The 24899-nt window shown below is 48.0% G+C and overlaps 1 protein-coding gene across 9 annotated transcripts in view; it reads left to right on the plus strand.

Annotated features, from left to right (window-relative positions):
• TCOF1 (treacle ribosome biogenesis factor 1) overlaps nt 1–24899 on the plus strand; it is a 437876-nt gene that overhangs the window by 86723 nt on the left and 326254 nt on the right. For 8 of the 9 annotated variants that reach the window (XM_069199543.1, XM_069199548.1, XM_069199544.1 and 5 more), the window contains exon 7: nt 2759–2986. The exons of the other annotated variant lie outside the window; for it this stretch is intronic. In XM_069199543.1, the coding sequence (XP_069055644.1) occupies nt 2759–2986 (228 nt within the window). The remainder of the gene's footprint in view (nt 1–2758; nt 2987–24899) is intronic. 9 annotated transcript variants of the gene reach the window in all.

A 24899-nucleotide genomic window follows, 5' to 3' on the forward strand; every position in this document is an offset into this window, starting at 1 on the left:
AAGACCCTGCACCCGCAGCCCCCAGGACCTGAAGGACCGGACTTTCACTGCAGAAGTGACCCCCAGGAGTCCCTCTCCCTTGCCCAAGTGGAGGTTTCCCAGAGGAAGCCCCCCCTTGCCTGCCTGCAGCGCTGAAGAGATCCCGTGATCTCTCATTGACTTACATTGCGAACCCGACGCTTGTTCTAACACTGCACCCGGCCGCCCCCGCGCCGCTGAGGGTGAAATTTCTGTGTGGGCTTGTGTCCCCCCCGGTGCCCTACAAAACCCCCCTGGTCTGCCCTCCGAAGACGCGGGTACTTACCTGCAAGCAGACCGGAACCGGGGCACCCCCTTCTCTCCATTATAGCCTATGCGTTTTGGGCACCACTTTGAACTCTGCACCTGACCGGCCCTGAGCTGCTGGTGTGGTAACTTTGGGGTTGCTCTGAACCCCCAACGGTGGGCTACCTTGGACCAAGAACTGAACCCTGTAAGTGTCTTACTTACCTGGTAAAACTAACAAAAACTTACCTCCCCCAGGAACTGTGAAAATTGCACTAAGTGTCCACTTTTAAAGTAGCTATTTGTGAATAACTTGAAAAGTATACATGCAATTGAAACGATTCAAAGTTCCTAATGTACTTACCTGCAATACCTTTCAAACAAGATATTACATGTTAAATTTGAACCTGTGGTTCTTAAAATAAACTAAGAAAATATATTTTTCTATAACAAAACCTATCGGCTGGATTTGTCTCTGAGTGTGTGTACCTCATTTATTGTCTATGTGTATGTACAACAAATGCTTAACACTACTCCTGGGATAAGCCTACTGCTCGACCACACTACCACAAAATAGAGCATTAGTATTATCTATTTTTACCACTATCTTACCTCTAAGGGGAACCCTTGGACTCTGTGCATGCTATTCCTTACTTTGAAATAGCACATACAGAGCCAACTTCCTACACATCCCGTTTGCTATCTCTGTTCCATAACGAGCTGCCGCCGTCCCCAGTGCCCTCACCCCGTGCTTGTTTCAGTAAATCTTCTGGTTGGGGGCCATTGCTGATTTTTGCTGACTGAGGCTGTGTCGGTTCCCGTCGCAACAGCTTCACTGTATGCATCTGTTCAACTCTGGGCTCATGGTACTGTGTTTGTCTCTCGCTGGTGTCGGTCCTAGTGCTGTCTGTGGGCCTCCCATCACCTGTTGTGCTTCTTGACCAGTACTTCCGCCATATTGCAATAGGCCTCCTGTCAGCTGTGCCGAGGTCCCAAATGTTTTCCGCTACCATATGGGAAGATTCAGAAGCTTCAGGGAGTTGCTTCGTCTCTTCTGACTCAGCAGACCGAGTCTATAGGGATAGCTGGTTGATGGCATCGGCTTGGGCTACAACTGTAGGGCATTTGGATCACGTCCACATGGCCATGATGGTTGGCCACGCCCTCTAAACTGTGTTTTTTTTGTCTGCTTCTTGGTTGTGAAATGGCATGTTCTCAAGATTGTTCCCTTGGTATGCAAACAGTTCAGCGAGTCGTTTGTGCAGGGTTCTCTAATAACTGGAAGAATTGCCTATGCTGATGAAAAGAATAGTACACAGTGTCTCTAAAGATGGGCAGGCTTTGACTAGGCCTTCTTGCCTGATTGCTCCAGAAAGACGCCTTTCCTATCATTTCTAAAGTGCCAAGGTGTTATAGCACAAGTAGATCTTCTGCTAGTGGACTAGCTACCATAAGCATTCTACCAGTGCAGCACTGTTGGTAATTGGTTGCTCAAAAGTTATGTCCAATCTTGAATAACTTATACTTGGCTAAATAACCAGATTGTTTATATGGTTAAAGTATTTAAGTACATTGTATTTCAGTATAGAATTCACATCAGTGAACTGAGTCTGAGCAGATACTCATTAAACATCCAGTACAGGTCATTCAACTGCTCGCCCTTGTTAGATTCAGCATTTATCTCTATTCTCTCTGAAATTTCCACAGTATGCTCACATTCTGTTCAACATACTTCAAATGTGCATAATGGTCAGAATAGGGCTTTATAGTCGAGCAAAAAGCTCCAATATGGTAGAGGAACGTGATAAAGTAATTATTCACAAGAAAGTTCTGTATTCCTTGGACCAACGTTTGGCCTAAAATTTAGTTTGCAAATGTATGAGTGGCACAAATGTCTTAAGATGACATTTGCATTCAATAAATGTGGCGTGCAAGAAAGGTTGGCTACCAGAAGATAATGAGGGTGACCAATGTCAGCTGGTGAATAGAGAAGTAGAGGACTTATACTGTATTGATTCAAGTTACGACACCTTTTGGGGGGTGACTGTGACATACGGTCAGGGAGTTCCACAATGGATCCAGATGGTGTGGAGGCGTAGGGTTTAAGATATTTTCAAGGACAAATGAATGCTCTTGATGGGAAAAATAAGGGATGTTCTTTCCGGAAGAAGGCACAAAGGATTTTCAGAGAAGCACTTGTTTTTTTTTATTTTTTTTAATGTATTTATTTTTTTATATCCTTTAAAGCTTTTTATGTGGCCTCCTTTTTGCGTTTTCATTTTTGGAGAGTTGTTGCCAATTCAGTCATTACATCCTTCTGAGGAATTCTGTATTCATCCTTTGAAAATTTGTATTGGTGGGTTTGCAACCCACCTTAACGTGTGTACTACCTGATTATTCTGATCATCTGTCTCTTCCCAGTCTCCATATTTTAGGCAAAGTGTTACTTCGATAATTCATATTACTTTCATATTTATCTCTTCTTTTCATTCAGCCAAAAACCCCATCTAGAGCGACCTCATCCAAAGGGGTGTCGGGTGCAGTGCTTGGGGCCAAGGCAGCCCCTCCTAAAAATGATACTATAGTATCCAGCAAGGTAACTCCGATGAAGAGCTCACCCTCGACTCCCATGTCTGGAAAAAAAGTGAATTCGTCAAAGGTTTCTGAAACCTCCGATAGCAGTAGCTCTTCGGACAGTGAGGATGAGGAACAGTCAGCACAGGTATGTCACATCAAGAACTCGTTTGCACTATTGAAATGAGGAAAAACGATTTCTATTTAACATTGATTATATTGTCATCATTACATTCAAAATAGTACATTGTAGTCGGCTTTGTAGATATTTTTGACTCCATGTGCTGTCATCTTAATTTGTTCCTTGCTTATGCTCATACACCCTTCATAGCTAAGATGCTTTTGGTAAGTAGCATTTTTTTCATTTTTGAAGGCTTAAAAAAATCATTGTGGATCTGATAAGTACCATGAAAAAGGTGTGACATTGTACATCCACCAATATAATCCTCTGGGCAATTGGATGTCCTGTACACTCTGGTTTTAAAGCTTTATTAAGTTACTTGTAAACTTGCGCTTGAAGTCCTGGGCATTCAAAATATTAGCTTATCCTTTAGTATTTGGATAATATATCCTGACATTTTCTGAGTCTGCAAATTTCTCTGTTAAGGTTTCCTCCCCAAACTATGATGCTCCATCCTTTTCCTGGACAAAGCCAGTTGTTGCTGCTACCATAATTCTATTATCTTCTGTAGGTCCTCTCCTGGAGAGTATCTTGCTTCTGTTTCTATAGGATTTATATATTTGTATTTCACACACTATCTAGTTCCATTAATAAAGTAAAAAATATCTGCCTCATTGATTTAAGTTGAATTTTTAACTTTCAGAGCCAATTATGTCCTTTCAATAATTAAGAGTACTAAATGTAGGAAAACAATAGAAAATCTACTCTGAGACATCCTATTATAATCTCTCACAGGGGATCCCTTATAATTAATTTTCTTGTTGCCCTCCAGCATCATTCAGTACTCAGCAATACCCCTCCTTCCCTGTAGTGAGGTTTGGCATCAAAATCTGCCAGATCATCTTTCTCCTGTTCATAGTCTCTCTTACCATGATTATCTTCCCTCCTGGTGTATGTCAATCCCCAAAACGTGCCACTAGCACTTTACTTCTTCCTTATCACTTCACTCTGCTTCCTTCCTCTCCTAATGACCTTTGCCTCCACCCCTTGAGACCTTGTGATCACACTTCTTTCCAATCAAGTTTGCTTCAGAGCCCATTATTTTATTACTTTTTCTAAACCTATTTTTCTAACTCCTGTCCTACGGAATCAGTCACTGAACATTTTACACGTCTCCTTTCTGATTCCAGACGCTACAATCCTTCTAGTGCTTCTTTCTCAACTTGTTCCTTTCACTTCCAGCTGACTTGCTTTCTGTTGTACCTTCTAAACAAGAATATGCCCCTCTGTTTCTCACGTGTCTTTTCTTGAAGGTAAAATTTTGTTTACATTTTTCTGTTTGATATTCTTAAACATTTCCTTTTTTCGTAGTCCTTTTTTCTAAGTTGTAGAGCCTAAACCTTGTGTGTATTCAGTTATTGTGAAATGTATTAGAGTAGTGGTTTTCAGTATGCAAGTAAGCTGATAGAATTAGTCATTAAGTTGGTAATCCATTCCTAATTCTATTCTATTTTAACTTCACCAAGTAGACAAATGTGGAAATTGTGACAACCGACTCTGAACCTCTAAAAAGCACATAATGGGTTGTTTTGTATATGGGGATTGAATATTTGTATAGGTCTTTGGTACTACTGGAGATTTCGCTGCATCTGCACAATCCCAGTATGGTATGCTCTCATTTGTGTTGAGCCAAAGGACCATGCAAATGAGAACCCTCACTACAGTGCCATAGGATAAGCAGAGAGACGGGGGCTGTCAAGAGGTAAAGTGATGATGTGGCACACTGCCAATGCATGCTTGAGGGCACCTATGGTGAGGAGTGCATGGAGTCCTTGGACTCTTGCATTCTAGGCAACTCCCTGCAGGTGGGCCAGGCACCTCACCCCACTTTGAAGTGGCAGCTGGTAGCTGCCTCTTGTGAAATATGAATCAGATGCTTCAAGGAGCTGGTCCGTCCCCCACTAATGCATTGTTCCCAGTACAGATATGAATCCGTGCCAGTACTAGGAGCAGAACATTTACTGTGTTACCACTCACTGTTCTCATCTGTGCCCGGTTAAGCGCTGAAGGGTGCGCTGTGCCAGAGAGTGGGACAGTGTGACCTAGCTACAATGCAGCCCCAGAAGAGTATTACAGAAAGTGCCCCAGGAGTTTCCACTGGTCAATAGAACCCGCAGGGCACTTTGGTATTCTAGATGAGGCTGCTTATGCAGCCCCTTGTATGATACAGATTGCGATAACTTGTTCATGAGAGGGAGTATTATCTTATTTTTGTGAGAAAATATGTTGCGCCAGTGCTGTATTCTAGACTCTGGTAAAGGGTAAATGGCTGACAAGGGAATTGTTTGCAGTCAACATTTTTGAAAATCAACAACTGATTGTTTGCCCAAATAGTGACAAAGCGTATTGCATTCAAGATATTCACATCATTGGTGGTTTCTCTTTTCGGTCTGAGGGGCTGCGCTCCTCTGAAATTCCCTCCAATTCATATAAAAAAAAATATTAAATTGATCGATTTGTTTACAGATATGATTGTATCTCTCAAGAAATCAATGCTTTTAAGTCTGGGCTGTCTGTCCCGGGCTGCCTGGCTTTGAAACACTAAACGGAAGCAAGTCAGTAAGTCCACTTTCTGCACTGTGACGCACGGCTGACTGCTCTAAAGCCCTTCATTTCCATTGTGGCTATAGCAGTATCCACTATAGGCCAGTGACGCTTTTATTGTCATGACTTTGGGCGTCTGAATCTTTATCTCTGCGTGAGGGCAGCAATCTGTCATTAACAGGCTTAGACCCTCTCACATGCAGTAGGAGTGGATGTAAGCACGTGTGATTTAGTGTCTTGTCTTCGGTAGCGGTAAGTGTCATAATGCTAATCTTGTGGTATTTTTATTGAACTGAGACCCCTTGTAATGCTAACCTCCCCCATGTGACACCCCTGGCCCTGGCTGCAGATTGCTGGCTCCTTTAGAAGTAGAGCTGCTGTATTTGTTCCTTGTGAAACTGTTCCAAAAGACAAGCAGGGTTCTTGCTCCCTTGCAAAATGAATCCAAATATCCAAGTCAAGCGCATGGGGAGAAATACGTGCTTACAGTAAAGGCAGTTATCTGCTGTATGATGTTAAAACTGGCCTTATCTCCATGTCCTTAACGTTAATGCCACAAACATGGATTGATAGACGAACTTTGAATGTTAAAATGTGTTACCCATTTAGTTCCTCTTATTTTTTGTTTCACTTAATGTTGCATTCCCCGAGAGAGTTAGCAGTTTCATCATGCTGTGTTTCTGTGCATTGTAATACTTCTTGCCTATTGCATGCTTTGACTCGTGCCAGATGTTTGAGGGGCAAAGTGCCTGACAGTGGGTTGGTCTTTCTGCAGAGCACACAGAACTATGGTCATGTATTAGAGTTGCAAATGGAACGCAGTGTGTAAATGTGTGTGAAAGGGTGCATAGAGGTCAAAATATTTAGAAGGCAAAAGCAAAATGAAATAAAGTGCTTAAATGTGAATGCGTGGAGTGTATGTTTGGGGTGGTAAATTAAGGGAGATGCAAGGGATTGTGTTTCGGGGAGATGGAAAAGAGTGCTCAAGAGGAAAGAGGAGGTTGAAAATGTACAGATAGATGAGATGTGAAGAGAAAAGGGGCATACATTTCAAACGTAAAGCATCCAACTGAAGGCCATACTCCTTCCATAGCCCTCAATAATATTTAATTCAGTTTCACAATTTCAGAATTGAAACATTTCCAATGTTAATTATTTATACCTAATCATGGTTACTCATTTATCTTAAACAGCTAACAACCATTGACAAAACCAACCAATAGTACTAACAGGTTTTAGATGTATGTCAGTTGTTATATTTCTGGATGTAATAACATCTTGGAGAGAGACCAAAATACAGGGCGCTATGGGAGTCCCAGAACTTTATTTGACATGTTCCCTTTTAGAGAGCCCCCACTTTTTTCATCCCATTTAAAGATCTGTCTGCAAGTATTTATGTATGATTTATTGCAGTCAGCAGCTGTGGATGCTTCCTAGTTGGAGCATTTTCTTCCAAAGTTGATGCTGCATGCAGTGCAAGACACTAGGCAAGCACACACATTAAAAGGGGCCTGAAGTTGTCGCGCTGTACAATTTTCACATTAACTGTGGAATGTATTAATGCAGTAAGATATGGGGCAGTTTTTAATGTTTATTTCAAAACTATACGTTCCCACTGTTTGATAAACCTTGCTTTCTCACTAAATTCATTTGCTTTCAGATGCACCATTTGTTAATCTTTTTTTAAATTTTTCTTTGGAGGAAGACTCACCTTGGGCCCTAGTTTTGTCCATTAAGCTTGCTTGCTTTACTCGCATACCCAACTTTTACGCCCTTCTAATTTCAAATGTCACCAGCCTCCACTGATTCACGTGTGTAAAGAATTATTCTAAAGAACCAGGTGTATTCAAAATTATAAACACAAATCTATTTGTGCACAAAATACATAACACAAAGTATCATGGCATGCATCAACATTGTTTCATCATAATCAAAAGAAGAATCTGTCATTACAGATACATGTGTCGATGACTTAGGACATTTGAGACCAAAATGTTGATGCTAAGTCCACGTGACCATCATCAAGACCAAAACATGTTAGTGGAAAAGCAACAATGACCCTGTAGGAAAGTGCCCCTTTTTGATAAGGTCACCCCTCCGCCCTCAATACCTGCCTGGTATCTGATGCAACTTTCAGTGAAAAGTGCACTGGGCTTCTGCCAACCAGGTCCCCCGTGCCAGATCTCCTTCCCTAAAACTGTACAGTTGTTCCCCAGCCTGTGTGCTGTTTTCCCCTAACGCAGCATGTAATATATGTAACTCACTCCTATGGCATCCTTGCAGCCCTAAGACAGGGTGCATGTTATTACATGTTATTACATGTTAGGACATATCTGCGAGAGCAGATATACCCCCACCATGTCTTTACCGATTCTCAAATATAGTGAGTGGGCAGGGAAGCAAGTACATGTGCTGGACAGTGGTGAATAAAGAGTTCCCCAGCTACCTGATGGCTTCACTGAAAATAGGAATGTTTAGTATCAAACATCTTGTATTAATAAACACTCACTGATTCCTGTGATGGATTTTTTTTAAATATGTGCACCCAGAGAGCACCTTAGTGGTTACCCTTGAAAAACCTCCACAGCAACGCCTCCAGAGGGAATCCCGAGGCTCCCCCTGACCGCGACTGCCTGCTTCCAAGATCTGACGCCTGGTAAAGACTCTGCACCCGCAGCCCCCAGGGCCTGAAGGATCCGACCTCCAGTGCAGGAGCGACCCCCAGGTGGCCCTCTCCCTTGCCCAGGTGGTGGCGACCCCGAGGAGCACCCCCTTGCCTGCCTGAATCGCTGAAGAGACCCCTTGGTCTCCCATTTATTCCTATTGAAAACCCGATGCTTGTTTGCACACTGCACCCGGCCGCTCCCGTGCTGCTGAGGGTGTACTTTCTGTGTGGACTTGTGTCCCCACCCCCCCCCCCCCCCCCCCCCCCCCGGTGCCCTACAAAACCCCCCTGGTCTGCCCTCCGAAGACACGGGTACTTACCTGCTGGCAGACTGGAACCGGGGCACCCCCTTATCCATTGAAGCCTATGCGTTTTGGGCACCACTTTGACCTCTGCACCTGACCGGCCCCTGAGCTGCTGGTGTGGTAACTTTGGGGTTGCTCTGAACCCCCAACGGTGGGCTACCTTGGACCCAAACCTGAACCCCTAGGTGGTTTACTTACCTGCAAAAACTAACAAACTCTTACTCACCCCAAGAACTGTTGAAAATTGCACTGTCTAGTTTTAAAATAGCTATGTGAAGACTGTATATGCTATTTTGCTAATTCAAAGTTCCTAAAGTACCTACCTGCAATACCTTTCATTTGAAGTATTACATGTAAAATTTGAACCTGTGGTTCTTAAAATAAACTAAGAAAATATATTTTTCTATAACAAAAACCTATTGGCCTGGAATTGTTTGAGTGTGTGTTCCTCATTTATTGCCTGTGTGTATGCACAACAAATGCTTAACACTACTCCTTTGATAAGCCTACTGCTCGACCACACTACCGCAAAATAGAGCATTAGTATTATCTCTTTTTGCCACTATCTTACCTCTAAGGGGAACCCTTGGACTCTGTGCATGCTATTCCTTACTTTGAAATAGAACATACAGAGCCAACTTCCTACATTGGTGGATCAGCAGTGGGGTACAAGACTTTGCATTTGCTGGACTACTCAGCCAATACCTGATCACACGACAAATTCCATTAGAAATTGATTTTTGCAATTTGAACTATTTTTCTAAATTCTTTAAAGTCCTGCTAGGTCCTTGAAAAATCTCTTTTCTTAGTTTATTTTAAGAACCACAGGTTCAAATTCTACGTGGTATATCTCATTTGAAAGGTATTGCAGGTAAGTACTTTAGGAACTTTGAATAATTACAGTAGCATATATACTTTTCACATAAAACACAAATAGCTGTTTTAAAAGTGGACACAGTGCAATTTTCACAGTTCCTGGGGGAGGTAAAGTATTGTTAGTTTTAGCAGGTAAGTAAATCACTTACAGGTCTCAGTTTTGGGTCCAAGGTAGCCCACCGTTGGGGGTTCAGAGCAACCCCAAAGTTACCACACCAGCAGCTCATGGCCGGTAAGGTGCAGAGGTCAAAGAGGTGCCCAAAAACACATAGGCTTCAATGGAGAGAAGGGGGGTGCCCCGGTTCCAGTCTGCCAGCAGGTAAGTACCCGCGTCTTTGGAGGGCAGACCAGGGGGGTTTTGTAGGGCACCGGGGGGGGACACAGGTCCACACAAAAAGTACACCCTCAGCAGCGCGGGGCGGCCGGGTGCAGTGTGCAAACAAGCGTCGGGTTCTCTGTAGGTTTCAATGGGAGACCAAGGGGTCTCTTCAGCGGTGCAGGCAGGCAAGGAGGGGGGGGCTCCTCGGGGTAGCCACCACCTGGGCAAGGGAGAGGGCCTCCTGGGGGTCACTCCTGCACAGAAGTTCCGATCCTTCAGGTGCTGGGGGCTGCGGGTGCAGGGTCTTTTCCAGCCGTCGGGATCTGGGAGTTAGGCAGTCGCGGTCAGGGGCAGCCTCGGGATTCCCTCTGCAGGCGTCGCTGTGGGGGCTCAGGGGGGACAACTTTGGTTACTCACGGTCTTGGAGTCGCCGGAGGGTCCTCCCTGAGGTGTTGGTTCTCCACCAGTCAAGTCGGGTCGCCGGGTGCAGTGTTGCAAGTCTCACGCTTCTTGCGGGGATTTGCAGGGGACTTTAAATCTGCTTGTAGGAAGTTGGCTCTGTATGTGCTATTTCAAAGTAAGGAATAGCATGCACAGAGTCCAAGGGTTCCCCTTAGAGGTAAGATAGTGGCAAAAAGAGATAATACTAATGCTCTATTTTGTGGTAGTGTGGTCGAGCAGTAGGCTTATCCAAGGAGCAGTGTTAAGCATTTGTTGTACATACACCTAGACAATAAATGAGGTACACACACTCAGAGACAAATCCAGCCAATAGGTTTTTGTATAGAAAAATATATTTTCTTAGTTTATTTTAAGAACCACAGGTTCAAATTCTACATGTAATATCTCATTCGAAAGGTATTGCAGGTAAGTACTTTAGGAACTTCAAATCATCAAAATTGCATGTATACTTTTCAAGTTATTCACAAATAGCTGTTTTAAACGTGGACACTTAGTGCAATTTTCACAGTTCCTAGGGGAGGTAAGTGTAAGGAAATGCCTCCTTGGCATGGTTGCCCCCTGACTTTTTGCCTTTGCTGATGCTATGTTTACAATTGAAAGTGTGCTGAGGCCTGCTAACCAGGCCCCAGCACCAGTGTTCTTTCCCTAACCTGTACTTTTGTATCCACAATTGGCAGACCCTGGCATCCAGATAAGTCCCTTGTAACTGGTACTTCTAGTACCAAGGGCCCTGATGCCAAGGAAGGTCTCTAAGGGCTGCAGCATGTCTTATGCCACCCTGGAGACCTCTCACTCAGCACAGACACACTGCTTGCCAGCTTGTGTGTGCTAGTGAGGACAAAACGAGTAAGTCGACATGGCACTCCCCTCAGGGTGCCATGCCAGCCTCTCACTGCCTATGCAGTATAGGTAAGACACCCCTCTAGCAGGCCTTACAGCCCTAAGGCAGGGTGCACTATACCATAGGTGAGGGTACCAGTGCATGAGCATGGTACCCCTACAGTGTCTAAACAAAACCTTAGACATTGTAAGTGCAGGGTAGCCATAAGAGTATATGGTCTGGGAGTTTGTCAAACACGAACTCCACAGCACCATAATGGCTACACTGAAAACTGGGAAGTTTGGTATCAAACTTCTCAGCACAATAAATACACACTGATGCCAGTGTACATTTTATTGTAAAATACACCCCAGAGGGCACCTTAGAGGTGCCCCCTGAAACTTAACCGACTATCTGTGTAGGCTGACTAGTTTTAGCAGCCTGCCACAAACCGAGACATGTTGCTGGCCCCATGGGGAGAGTGCCTTTGTCACTCTGAGGCCAGTAACAAAGCCTGCACTGGGTGGAGATGCTAACACCTCTCCCAGGCAGGAATTGTCACACCTGGCGGTGAGCCTCAAAGGCTCACCTCCTTTGTGCCAACCCAGCAGGACACTCCAGCTAGTGGAGTTGCCCGCCCCCTCCGGCCAGGCCCCACTTTTGGCGGCAAGGCCGGAGAAAATAATGAGAAAAACAAGGAGGAGTCACTGGCCAGTCAGGACAGCCCCTAAGGTGTCCTGAGCTGAAGTGACTCTAACTTTTAGAAATCCTCCATCTTGCAGATGGAGGATTCCCCCAATAGGGTTAGGATTGTGACCCCCTCCCCTTGGGAGGAGGCACAAAGAGGGTGTACCCACCCTCAGGGCTAGTAGCCATTGGCTACTAACCCCCCAGACCTAAACACGCCCTTAAATTTAGTATTTAAGGGCTACCCTGAACCCTAGAAAATTAGATTCCTGCAACTACAAGAAGGACTGCCTAGCTGAAAACCCCTGTAGAGGAAGACCAGAAGACGACAACTGCCTTGGCTCCAGAAACTCACCGGCCTGTCTCCTGCCTTCCAAAGATCCTGCTCCAGCGACGCCTTCCAAAGGGACCAGCGACCTCGACATCCTCTGAGGACTGCCCCTGCTTCGAAAAGACAAGAAACTCCCGAGGACAGCGGACCTGCTCCAAGAAAAGCTGCAACTTTGTTTCCAGCAGCTTTAAAGAACCCTGCAAGCTCCCCGCAAGAGGCGTGAGACTTGCAACACTGCACCCGGCGACCCCGACTCGGCTGGTGGCGATCCAACACCTCAGGAGGGACCCCAGGACTACTCTAAGACCGTGAGTACCAAAACCTGTCCCCCCTGAGCCCCCACAGCGCCGCCTGCAGAGGGAATCCCGAGGCTTCCCCTGACCGCGACTCTTTGAACCTAAAGTCCCGACGCCTGGGAGAGACCCTGCACCCGCAGCCCCCAGGACCTGAAGGACCGGACTTTCACTGGAGAAGTGACCCCCAGGAGTCCCTCTCCCTTGCCCAAGTGGAGGTTTCCCCGAGGAATCCCCCCCTTGCCTGCCTGCAGCGCTGAAGAGATCCCGAGATCTCTCATAGACTAACATTGAAAACCCGACGCTTGTTTCTACACTGCACCCGGCCGCCCCCGCGCTGCTGAGGGTGAAATTTCTGTGTGGGCTTGTGTCCCCCCCGGTGCCCTACAAAACCCCCCTGGTCTGCCCTCCGAAGACGCGGGTACTTACCTGCAAGCAGACCGGAACCGGGGCACCCCCTTCTCTCCATTCTAGCCTATGTGTTTTGGGCACCACTTTGAACTCTGCACCTGACCGGCCCTGAGCTGCTGGTGTGGTGACTTTGGGGTTGCTCTGAACCCCCAACGGTGGGCTACCTTGGATCAAGAACTAAGCCCTGTAAGTGTCTTACTTACCTGGTTAACCTAACAAATACTTACCTCCCCTAGGAACTGTGAAAATTGCACTAAGTGTCCACTTTTAAAACAGCTATTTGTGAATAACTTGAAAAGTATACATGCAATTTTGATGATTTGAAGTTCCTAAAGTACTTACCTGCAATACCTTTCGAATGAGATATTACATGTGGAATTTGAACCTGTGGTTCTTAAAATAAACTAAGAAAAGATATTTTTCTATATAAAAACCTATTGGCTGGATTTGTCTCTGAGTGTGTGTACCTCATTTATTGTCTGTGTATGTACAACAAATGCTTAACACTACTCCTTGGATAAGCCTACTGCTCGACCACACTACCACAAAATAGAGCACTAGTATTATCTATTTTTACCACTATTTTACCTCTAAGGGGAACCCTTGGACTCTGTGCAGGCTATTCCTTACTTTGAAATAGCACATACAGAGCCAACTTCCTACAGTAAGTATTTGTTAGGTTAACCAGGTAAGTAAGACACTTACAGGGTTCAGTTCTTGGTCCAAGGTAGCCCACCGTTGGGGGTTCAGAGCAACCCCAAAGTCACCACACCAGCAGCTCAGGGCCGGTCAGGTGCAGAGTTCAAAGTGGTGCCCAAAACACATAGGCTAGAATGGAGAGAAGGGGGTGCCCCGGTTCCGGTCTGCTTGCAGGTAAGTACCCGCGTCTTCGGAGGGCAGACCAGGGGGGTTTTGTAGGGCACCGGGGGGGACACGAGTCCACACAGAAATTTCACCCTCAGCGGCGCGGGGGCGGCCGGGTGCAGTGTAGAAACAAGCGTCGGGTTCGCAGTGTTAGTCTATGAGAGATCTCGGGATCTCTTCAGCGCTGCAGGCAGGCAAGGGGGGGGTTCCTCGGGGAAACCTCCACTTGGGCAAGGGAGAGGGACTCCTGGGGGTCGCTTCTCCAGTGAAAGTCCGGTCCTTCAGGTCCTGGGGGCTGCGGGTGCAGGGTCTCTCCCAGGCGTCGGGACTTTAGATTCAAAGAGTCGCGGTCAGGGGAAGCCTCGGGATTCCCTCTGCAGGCGGCGCTGTGGGGGCTCAGGGGGGACAGGTTTTGGTACTCACAGTATCAGAGTAGTCCTGGGGTCCCTCCTGAGGTGTCGGGTCTCCACCAGCCGAGTCGGGGTCGCCGGGTGCAGTGTTGCAAGTCTCACGCTTCTTGCGGGGAGCTCGCAGGGTTCTTTAAAGCTGCTGGAAACAAAGTTGCAGCTTTTCTTGGAGCAGGTCCGCTGTCCTCGGGAGTTTCTTGTCTTTTCGAAGCAGGGGCAGTCCTCAGAGGATGTCGAGGTCGCTGGTCCCTTCGGAAGGCGTCGCTGGAGCAGGATCTTTGGAAGGCAGGAGACAGGCCGGTGAGTTTCTGGAGCCAAGGCAGTTGTCGTCTTCTGGTCTTCCGCTGCAGGGGTTTTCAGCTGGGCAGTCCTTCTTCTTGTAGTTGCAGGAATCTAATTTTCTAGGGTTCAGGGTAGCCCTTAAATACTAAATTTAAGGGCGTGTTTAGGTCTGGGGGGTTAGTAGCCAATGGCTACTAGCCCTGAGGGTGGGTACACCCTCTTTGTGCCTCCTCCCAAGGGGAGGGGGTCACAATCCTAACCCTATTGGGGGAATCCTCCATCTGCAAGATGGAGGATTTCTAAAAGTTAGAGTCACTTCAGCTCAGGACACCTTAGGGGCTGTCCTGACTGGCCAGTGACTCCTCCTTGTTTTTCTCATTATTTTCTCCGGCCTTGCCGCCAAAAGTGGGGCCTGGCCGGAGGGGGCGGGCAACTCCACTAGCTGGAGTGTCCTGCTGGGTTGGCACAAAGGAGGTGAGCCTTTGAGGCTCACCGCCAGGTGTGACAATTCCTGCCTGGGGGAGGTGTTAGCATCTCCACCCAGTGCAGGCTTTGTTACTGGCCTCAGAGTGACAAAGGCACTCTCCCCATGGGGCCAGCAACATGTCTCGGTTTGTGGCAGGCTGCTAAAACTAGTCAGCCTACACAGATAGTCGGTTAAGTTTCAGGGGGCACCTCTAAGGTGCCCTCTGTGGTGTATTTTACAATAAAATGTACACTGGCATCAGTGTGCATTTTTTGTGCTGAGAAGTTTGATACCAAACTTCCCAGTTTTCAGTGTAGCCATTATGGTGCTGTGGAGTTCGTGTAAAACAGACTCCCAGACCATATACTCTTATGGCTACCCTGCACTTACAATGTCTAAGGTTTTATTTAGACACTGTAGAGGCACAGTGCTCATGCACTGGTACCCTCACCTATGGTATAGTGCACCCTGCCTTAGGGCTGTAAGGCCTGCTAGAGGGGTGTCTTACCTATACTGCATAGGCAGTGAGAGGCTGGCATGGCACCCTGAGGGGAGTGCCATGTCGACTTACTCGTTTTGTCCTCACTAGCACACACAAGCTGGTAAGCAGTGTGTCTGTGCTGAGTGAGAGGTCTCCAGGGTGGCATAAGACATGCTGCAGCCCTTAGAGACCTTCCTTGGCATCAGGGCCCTTGGTACTAGAAGTACCAGTTACAAGGGACTTATCTGGATGCCAGGGTCTGCCAATTGTGGATACAATGGTACATTTTAGGTGAAGGAACACTGGTGCTGGGGCCTGGTTAGCAGGGTCCCAGCACACTTCTCAGTCAAGTCAGCATCAGTATCAGGCAAAAAGTGGGGGGTAACTGCAACAGGGAGCCATTTCTTTACAACTAGGGTAACCAAAACTTCCACTGGGGGTGACCAAAAGAAAGGGGTTACAAAGCCTTCCCAGGAGAAAGGTGGTGACACTAGAAACAAAGAAAAAGAGTCCTCTGTAGGCCCCCAAAAACCAGAAGAGGTGGGTGGGCCCCAAGACACAACCCGAAACAAAGGTGGGTACCAGGGTAAGAACTGGGATGCCACTAAGGCATGGTGCCATAACTGTAGACAGACAGGGCACCACACCAAGGACACTTCTTGTCCCAAAAACAAACCCCCTAGCAAAATCCCAGGGGTGACCAGTGTAGCCATTGGGGATGACTCCTCAGATGAGGATGTCTTCATAGCCTTCAACTGGAAAAGGGCCCAACAGGTGAGTTGGAGATTCCAGAGGGAAGTAGACACTTCCACCACCTACAGGTGAATGGAATCCCAGCCACTGCCCTGAGAGACACTTGTGCCAGTCACACTGTTGTGCATGACAGGCTGGTGTTTTCAAACCAGTACATCCCAGGTGAGATGGCCAGAGTAAGAGTTAGCCCAGACAGGGTCACTGATAGGCCTGTGGCTTTTGTGCCCATAGAAGTGGGTGGGACTTTTAGCTGGAGAAGGATGGTAGTCAGTACAGACCTCTCCCTTGATTGTCTCCTTGGAAATGACTACCCAGAGGTTAGTCAGAGCCCAAGAGAGGAACTGGTCCAGTGCCAGTCCTCTCCCAAGGATTCTGGAGGTGCTGCCCCTGCAGTAACTGCAAGTAGGCCCCAGAAGAAAAAGAAAACAGAGTAGGAAGGCTGGACAACCTTTAGCTAAGGTTCCAGCAAGCCAAGGAGATTCTGCTCCAGTAGGGGAGAACTCCAAAAATGGCACTGGTAAAGTCTAACCTGACCCACAAGAAGTCCTGGCTAGTCAGGCAACTGTTAAGCCTGAGTGGGTGGCTTCTCAGCTAACAGAAGAAAGAGTGGAAGAAGGGTGTTTACTACAAGATGTGGTAACCCCCCACTCTAATACAGCAGCCAGGCACCCTGAACCCAAAGAAACCTGTAACTTTGCCCCTTCCCTTGTAGGTGAAGAGCTAAAGGTGTGGTTCTGGGCACTGACACCTGTCAGTGGTCTCTGCTGGGTGTCAGCCTTTATGGCTGCACTATCCTTGGCATGATGGTCTGACCCCATGCCAAATAGCAAGTTAGGCCCCCTGACCCTGTTGGTCATGGTGGGGTTACTCCAGCTCTGGGTGAGCTAGGGGTGACCCTGGCTAAGATAAGATATCACTGTGGAAGTGGGTCAGTTCCCCAGAGGGAATGACCTGAACAGGAGGATGTAAGGCAGAGTAGGCCCTGCAACAAACCAGCTTATTTCCTCTACTCTTCCTCACCTGACAGACTAGGAAGACTCTCCCAGCTTTGGCTGAGTCTCCTGGCCTGTGGGCTGGGGGGACCTTGTGTAAATAAATGGCTCCCTGTTGCAGTTACCCCCCACTTTTTGCCTGATACTGATGCTGACTTGACTGAGAAGTGTGCTGGGACCCTGCTAACCAGGCCCCAGCACCAGTGTTCTTTCACCTAAAATGTACCATTGTCTCCACAATTGGCACAACCCTGGCACCCAGGTAAGTCCCTTGTAACTGGTACCCCTGGTACCAAGGGCCCTGATGCCAGGGAAGGTCTCTAAGGGCTGCAGCATGTCTTATGCCACCCTAGGGACCCCTCACTCAGCACAGACACACTGCTTGCCAGCTTGTGTGTGCTGGTGTGGAGAAAATGACTAAGTCGACATGGCATTCCCTCAGGGTGCCATGCCAACTTCAAACTGCCTGTGGCATAGGTAAGTCACCCCTCTAGCAGGCCTTACAGCCCTAAGGCAGGGTGCCCTATACCACAGGTGAGGGCATATGTGCATGAGCACTATGCCCCTACAGTGTCTAAGCAAAACCTTAGACATTGTAAGTGCAGGGTAGCCATAAGAGTATATGGTCTGGGAGTCTGTCAAAAACGAATTCCACAGCTCCATAATGGCTACACTGAATACTGGGAAGTTTAGTATCAAACTTCTCAGAATAATAAACCCACACTGATGCCAGTGTTGGATTTATTAAAAAATGCACACAGAGGGCATCTTAGAGCTGCCCCTTGTATTTTACCCAATTGTTCAGTGCAGGACTGACTGGTCTCTGCCAGCCTGCTGCTGAGAGACGAGTTTCTGACCCCATGCGGTGAGAGCCTTTGTGCTCTCGGAGGACAGAAACAAAGCCTGCTCTGGGTGGAGGTGCTTCACGCCTCCCCCCTGCAGGAACTGTAACACCTAGCAGTGAGCTTCAAAGGCTCAAGCTTCATGTTACAATGCCCCAGGGCACTCCAGCTAGTGGAGATGCCCGCCCCCTGGACCTAGCCCCCACTTTTGGCGGCAAGTCCAGGAGAGATAATGAGAAAAACAAGGAGGAGTCACTGGCCAGTCAGGACAGCCCCTAAGGTGTCCTGAGCTGAGGTGACTCTGACTTTTAGAAATCCTCCATCTTGTAGAAGGAGGATTCCCCCAATAGGAATAGGGATGTGACCCCCTCCCCTTGGGAGGAACCACAAAGAGGGTGTACTCACCCTCAGGGCTAATAGCCATTGGCTACTAACCCCCCAGACCTAAACACGCCCTTAAATTTAGTATTTAAGGGCTTCCCTGAACCTAAGAATTTAGATTCCTGAAACTACAAGAAGAAGAGGACTGCTGAGCTGAAAAACCCCTGCAGAGGAAGAACAGAAGACACCAACTGCTTTGGCCCCAGACTTACCGGCCTGTCTCCTGCCTTCCAAAGAAACCTGCTCCAGCTACGCTTTCCAAGGGACCAGCGACCTCTGAATCCTCTGAGGACTGCCCTGCTTCAAGAAAGACAAACTCCCGAGGACAGCGGCACTGCTCCAAAAGAACTGCAACTTTGTTACAGAGGAGGAGATTTAAAGACCCCTGCAACTCTCCGCAAGAAGCATGAGACTTGCAACACTGCACCCGGCGACCCCGACTCGACTGGTGGAGAACCAACACCTCAGGGAGGACCCTCCGGCGACTCCAAGACTGTGAGTAACCAAAGTTGTCCCCCCTGAGCCCCCACAGCGATGCCTGCAGAGGGAATCCTGAGGCTCCCCCTGACCGCGACTGCCTGAACTCTATTTCCTGACGGCTGGAAAAGACCCTGCACCCGCAGCCCCCAGCACCTGAAGGAACGTAACTCCTGTGCAGGAGTGACCCCCAGGAGGCCCTCTCCCTTGCCCAGGTGGTGGCTACCCCGAGGAGCCCCCCCCCCCCCCCCCCCTTGCCTGCCTGCACCGCTGAAGAGACCCCTCGGTCTCCCATTGAAATCAACAGAGAACCCGACGCTTGTTTGCACACTGCACCCGGCCGCCCCCGCGCTGCTGAGGGTGTACTTTTTGTGTGGACTTGTGTCCCCCTCGGTGCCCTACAAAACCCCCCCTGGTCTGCCCTCCGATGACGCGGGTACTTACCTGCTGGCAGACTGGAACCGGGGCACCCCCTTCTCTCCAATGAAGCCTATGTGTTTTGGGCACCTCTTTGACCTCTGCACCTGACCGGCCCTGAGCTGCTGGTGTCGTGACTTTGGGGTTGCTCTGAACTCCCAATCGGTGGGCTACCTTGGACCAAAAACTGAGACCTGTAAGTGACTGACTTACCTGTTAAAAATAACAATACTTTACCTCCCCCAGGAACTGTGAAAATTGCACTGTCCACTTTTAAAACAGCTATTTGTGTTTTATGCAAAAAGTATAAATGCTAATGTAATGATTCAAAGTTCCTAAAGTACTTACCTGCAATACCTTTCAAATGAGATATTACATGTAGAATTTGAACCTGTGGTTCTTAAAATAAACTAAGAAAAGAGATTTTTCTATAACAAAACGTATTGGCTGGATTTGTCTCTGAGTGTGTGTTCCTCATTTATTGCCTGTGTGTATGTACAACAAATGCTTAACACTACTCCTTTGATAAGCCTACTGCTCGACCGCACTACCACAAAATAGAGCATTAGTATTATCTCTTTTTGCCACTATCTTACCTCTAAGGGGAACCCTTGGACTCTGTGCATGCTATTCCTTACTTTGAAATAGCACATACAGAGCCAACTTCCTACAAAAACCTATTGGCCTGGAATTGTCTGAGTGTGGGTTCCTCATTTTATTGCCTGTGTGTGTACAACAAATGCTTGACACTACTCCTTTGATAAGCCTACTGCTCGACCACACTACCACAAAATAGAGCATTAGAATTCTCTCTTTTTGCCACTATCTTACCTCTAAGGGGAACCCTTGGACTCTGTGCATACTATTCCTTACTTTGAAATAGTGCATACAGAGCCAACTTCCTACAATGTGTATCTGCAGCTATACATGCCATCGAACAGAAAATGTCACTTACCCAGTGTACATCTGTTCGTGGCATGTTCCGCTGTTTAAGTTAAACACTTGTACATATGTGTGTGTATATGTGTATATGTGTGCGTGTGTGTGCGTGTGTGTGCGTGTGTGTGCGTGTGTGTGCGTGTGTGTGCGTGTGTGTGCGTGTGTGTGCGTGTGTGTGCGTGTGTGTGTGTGCGTGTGTGCGTGTGTGCGTGTGTGTGCGTGTGTGCGTGTGTGTGTGTGTTTGTGTATGTGTGTGTGTGTGTGTATATATGTGTATATATATATATATATATATTGTAAGGAAATGCCTCCTTGGCATGGTTGCCCCCTGACTTTTTGCCTTTGCTGATGCTATGTTTACAATTGAAAGTGTGCTGAGGCCTGCTAACCAGGCCCCAGCACCAGTGTTCTTTCCCTAACCTGTACTTTTGTATCCACAATTGGCAGACCCTGGCATCCAGATAAGTCCCTTGTAACTGGTACTTCTAGTACCAAGGGCCCTGATGCCAAGGAAGGTCTCTAAGGGCTGCAGCATGTCTTATGCCACCCTAGAGACCTCTCACTCAGCACAGACACACTGCTTGCCAGCTTGTGTGTGCTAGTGAGGACAAAACGAGTAAGTCGACATGGCACTCCCCTCAGGGTGCCATGCCAGCCTCTCACTGCCTATGCAAGTATAGGTCAGTCACCCCTCTAGCAGGCCTTACAGCCCTAAGGCAGGGTGCACTATACCATAGGTGAGGGTACCAGTGCATGAGCATGGTACCCCTACAGTGTCTAAACAAAACCTTAGACATTGTAAGTGCAGGGTAGCCATAAGAGTATATGGTCTGGGAGTTTGTCAAACACGAACTCCACAGCACCATAATGGCTACACTGAAAACTGGGAAGTTTGGTATCAAACTTCTCAGCACAATAAATGCACACTGATGCCAGTGTACATTTTATTGCAAAATACACCCCAGAGGGTACCTTAGAGGTGCCCCCTGAAACTTAACCGACTATCTGTGTAGGCTGACTAGTTCCAGCAGCCTGCCACACTAGAGACATGTTGCTGGCCCCATGGGGAGAGTGCCTTTGTCACTCTGAGGCCAGTAACAAAGCCTGCACTGGGTGGAGATGCTAACACCTCCCCCAGGCAGGAGCTGTAACACCTGGCGGTGAGCCTCAAAGGCTCACCCCTTTGTAACAGCACCGCAGGACACTCCAGCTAGTGGAGTTGCCCGCCCCCTCCGGCCCGGCCCCCACTTTTGGCGGCAAGGCCGGAGAAAATAATGAGAATAACAAGGAGGAGTCACTGGCCAGTCAGGACAGCCCCTAAGGTGAACTGAGCTGAGGTGACTCTGACTTTTAGAAATCCTCCATCTTGCAGATGGAGGATTCCCCCAATAGGGTTAGGATTGTGACCCCCTCCCCTTGGGAGGAGGCACAAAGAGGGTGTACCCACCCTCAGGGCTAGTAGCCATTGGCTACTAACCCCCCAGACCTAAACACGCCCTTAAATTTAGTATTTAAGGGCCACCCTGAACCCTAGAAAATCAGATTCCTGCGACAACAAGGACTGCCCAGCTGAAAACCCCTGCAGAGGAAGACCAGAAGACAACAACTGCCTTGGCTCCAGAAACTCACCGGCCTGTCTCCTGCCTTCCAAAGAACTCTGCTCCAGCGACGCCTTCCAAAGGGACCAGCGACCTCTGAATCCTCTGAGGACTGCCCTGCTTCGACGACGACAAGAAACTCCCGAGGACAGCGGACCTGCTCCAAAAAGACTGCAACTTTATCCAAAGGAGCAGCTTTAAAGACCCTGCAATCTCCCCGCAAGAAGCGTGAGACTTGCAACACTGCACCCGGCGACCCCGACTCGGCTGGTGGAGAACCAACACCTCAGGGAGGACCCCCGGACTACTCTACGACTCTGAGTACCAAAACCTGTCCCCCATGAGTCCCCACAGCGCCGCCTGCAGAGGGAATCCCGAGGCTTCCCCTGACCGCGACTCTCTGAAACCTAAGTCCCGACGCCTGGAAAAGACCCTGCACCCGCAGTCCCCAGGACCTGAAGGACCGGACTTTCACTGCAGAAGTGACCCCCAGGAGTCCCTCTCCCTTGCCCAAGTGGAGGTTTCCCCGAGGAAGCCCCCCCTTGCCTGCCTGCAGCGCTGAAGAGATCCCTTGATCTCTCATTGACTAACATTGCGAACCAGACGCTTGTTCTAACACTGCACCCGGCCGCCCCCGCGCCGCTGAGGGTGAAATTTCTGTGTGGGCTTGTGTCCCCCCGGTGCCCTACAAAACCCCCCTGGTCTGCCCTCCAAAGACGCGGGTACTTACCTGCAAGCAGACCGGAACCGGGGCACCGCCTTCTCTCCATTGAAGCCTATGCGTTTTGGGCACCACTTTGAACTCTGCACCTGACCGGCCCTGAGCTGCTGGTGTGGTAACTTTGGGGTTGTTCTGAACCCCCAACGGTGGGCTACCTTGGACCAAGAACTGAACCCTGTAAGTGTCTTACTTACCTGGTAAAACTAACAATAACTTACCTCCCCCAGGAACTGTGAAAATTGCACTGTGTCCACTTTTAAAGTAGCTATTTGTGAATAACTTGAAAAGTATACATGCAATTGAAATGATTCAAAGTTCCTAATGTACTTACCTGCAATACCTTTCCAACAAGATATTACATGTTAAATTTGAACCTGTGGTTCTTAAAATAAACTAAGAAAAGATATTTTTCTATAACAAAACCTATTGGCTGGATTTGTCTCCGAGTGTGTGTACCTCATTTATTGTCTATGTGTATGTACAACAAATGCTTAACACTACTCCATTTCGATTCCATTGCGCATGGGCGTCGACTCCATCTTAGATTGTTTTTTTTTCTGCCATCGGGTTCAGACGTGTTCCTTTTCGCTCCGTGTTTCGGGTCGGAAAGTTAGTTAGAATCTCGGAAAAAAACGTCGGTATTGTTGCGTTCGTTATCTGGTTAGTTAGAACAAATTGACACCGAATTTTGAAGAGCTCCGGTGGCCCTTCGGGGTAATTTCGATCCCCCGTCTGGGCCTGGTCGGCCCGACCGCGTGCGACTTCAAGACTGATGGAACGGACCCCGTTCCGCTTCTGTCCAAAATGCCATAACAAATATCCGTATACAGATCAGCATCTGGTCTGTAACTTGTGCTTGTCCCCCGAGCACAAGGAGGATACGTGTGAAGCCTGTCGAGCGTTTCGGTCGAGGAAGACGCTGAGAGACCGAAGAGCCAGGAGATTACAAATGGCGTCCACGCCGACAGGTCAACAACGGTTCGAGGAGGAAGAAGAAGCTTTCTCCATGCACGAGTCGGATTCAGAAGAACTCGACGCCGAAGAAACCACAACCGTGAGTAAGACGTCGAAAATAAGGACTCGCGAAAAGTCCACAAAAGCCCAGGGGACGCCACCGCCAACAGGCCATGGCTTAACCCAAAAACTAGGTGACCGACCCAAGGCACCAAAAAAGGGCATGCTGGTGTCGAAGTCATCCGACTCCGGTCGTGATACCGCCACACAGCAACCTCGGAGCCGAGACAGCGGCTCTGAGAAACTTCGGCACAGAGACAGCGGCACCAAAGAGATTCGGCACCGAGACACCGCGCCGAAACCAAAGAAAATTTCTTCGGAACCGAAAAAGACTTCCGAAAAGGTTTCGGTCCCGAAACATCCAGCCTTGGAGCCGAAAAAGAGTTCCTATACAGAGGAACAAGGGTTAACCACCCAATTACATAGATTTGGAGAGGAGCTTCAAGCTGTAGAGCCTGACTACACGCAAAGAAGGCTTCATATTCATGAGGACACAGGGAAGATAACCACTCTTCCCCCAAGCAAGATTAAAAGGAAACTTTCCTTTCAACAAGGGGACAAGCAACCACAGGCAAAGGTGGCAAAGAAAACAACCCCACCACCTTCTCCACCACCATCAACACATGCATCACCAGCGACAACTCCACCACTAATGCACTCACCAGCTCATACCACAATGAGTCAGGATGATCCCGATGCATGCGACCTCTACGATGCTCCAGTGTCTGACAGTAGCCCAGACTCTTATCCTACAAAACCGTCACCACCTGAGGACAGTACATCCTATGCACAGGTGGTCGCAAGGGCAGCCAAATTCCACAATGTCTCCTTACATTCGGAACCAATTGAGGATGACTTTCTCTTTAACACCCTATCCTCCACCCATAGCCAGTACCAAAGCCTTCCCATGCTCCCAGGAATGCTAAGACATTCAAAACAAATATTTCAGGATCCAGTTAAAGGCAGAGCCATAACTCCAAGGGTGGAGAAAAAATATAAGCCACCGCCCACAGATCCAATATATATTACAACACAACTAACACCAGACTCGGTAGTTGTGGGGGCAGCTCGTAAGAGAGCCAACTCTCATACCTCAGGCGACGCACCACCTCCAGACAAGGAGAGCCGCAAATTTGATGCTGCGGGAAAAAGGGTTGCAGCACAAGCAGCAGATCAGTGGCGTATTGCCAATTCACAAGCACTTTTAGCAAGATACGACAGGGCTCATTGGGATGAAATGCAACATTTCATCGAACACTTACCCAAGGAGTTCCAAAAAAGAGCGCAACAAGTGGTAGAAGAGGGACAAAGTATCTCAAATAATCAGATACGGTCTTCCATGGATGCAGCAGATACAGCTGCAAGGACAATAAACACTGCAGTCACAATACGAAGGCACGCATGGCTGCGCACTTCTGGGTTCAAACCGGAAATCCAGCAAGCTGTGCTCAATATGCCGTTTAATGAACAGCAATTGTTTGGGCCGGAGGTAGACCCTGCCATTGAGAAACTCAAAAAGGACACCGATACAGC

The sequence above is a fragment of the Pleurodeles waltl genome, chromosome 7 (assembly GCF_031143425.1).
Source record: "Pleurodeles waltl isolate 20211129_DDA chromosome 7, aPleWal1.hap1.20221129, whole genome shotgun sequence".
Classification (NCBI taxonomy): domain Eukaryota; kingdom Metazoa; phylum Chordata; class Amphibia; order Caudata; family Salamandridae; genus Pleurodeles; species Pleurodeles waltl.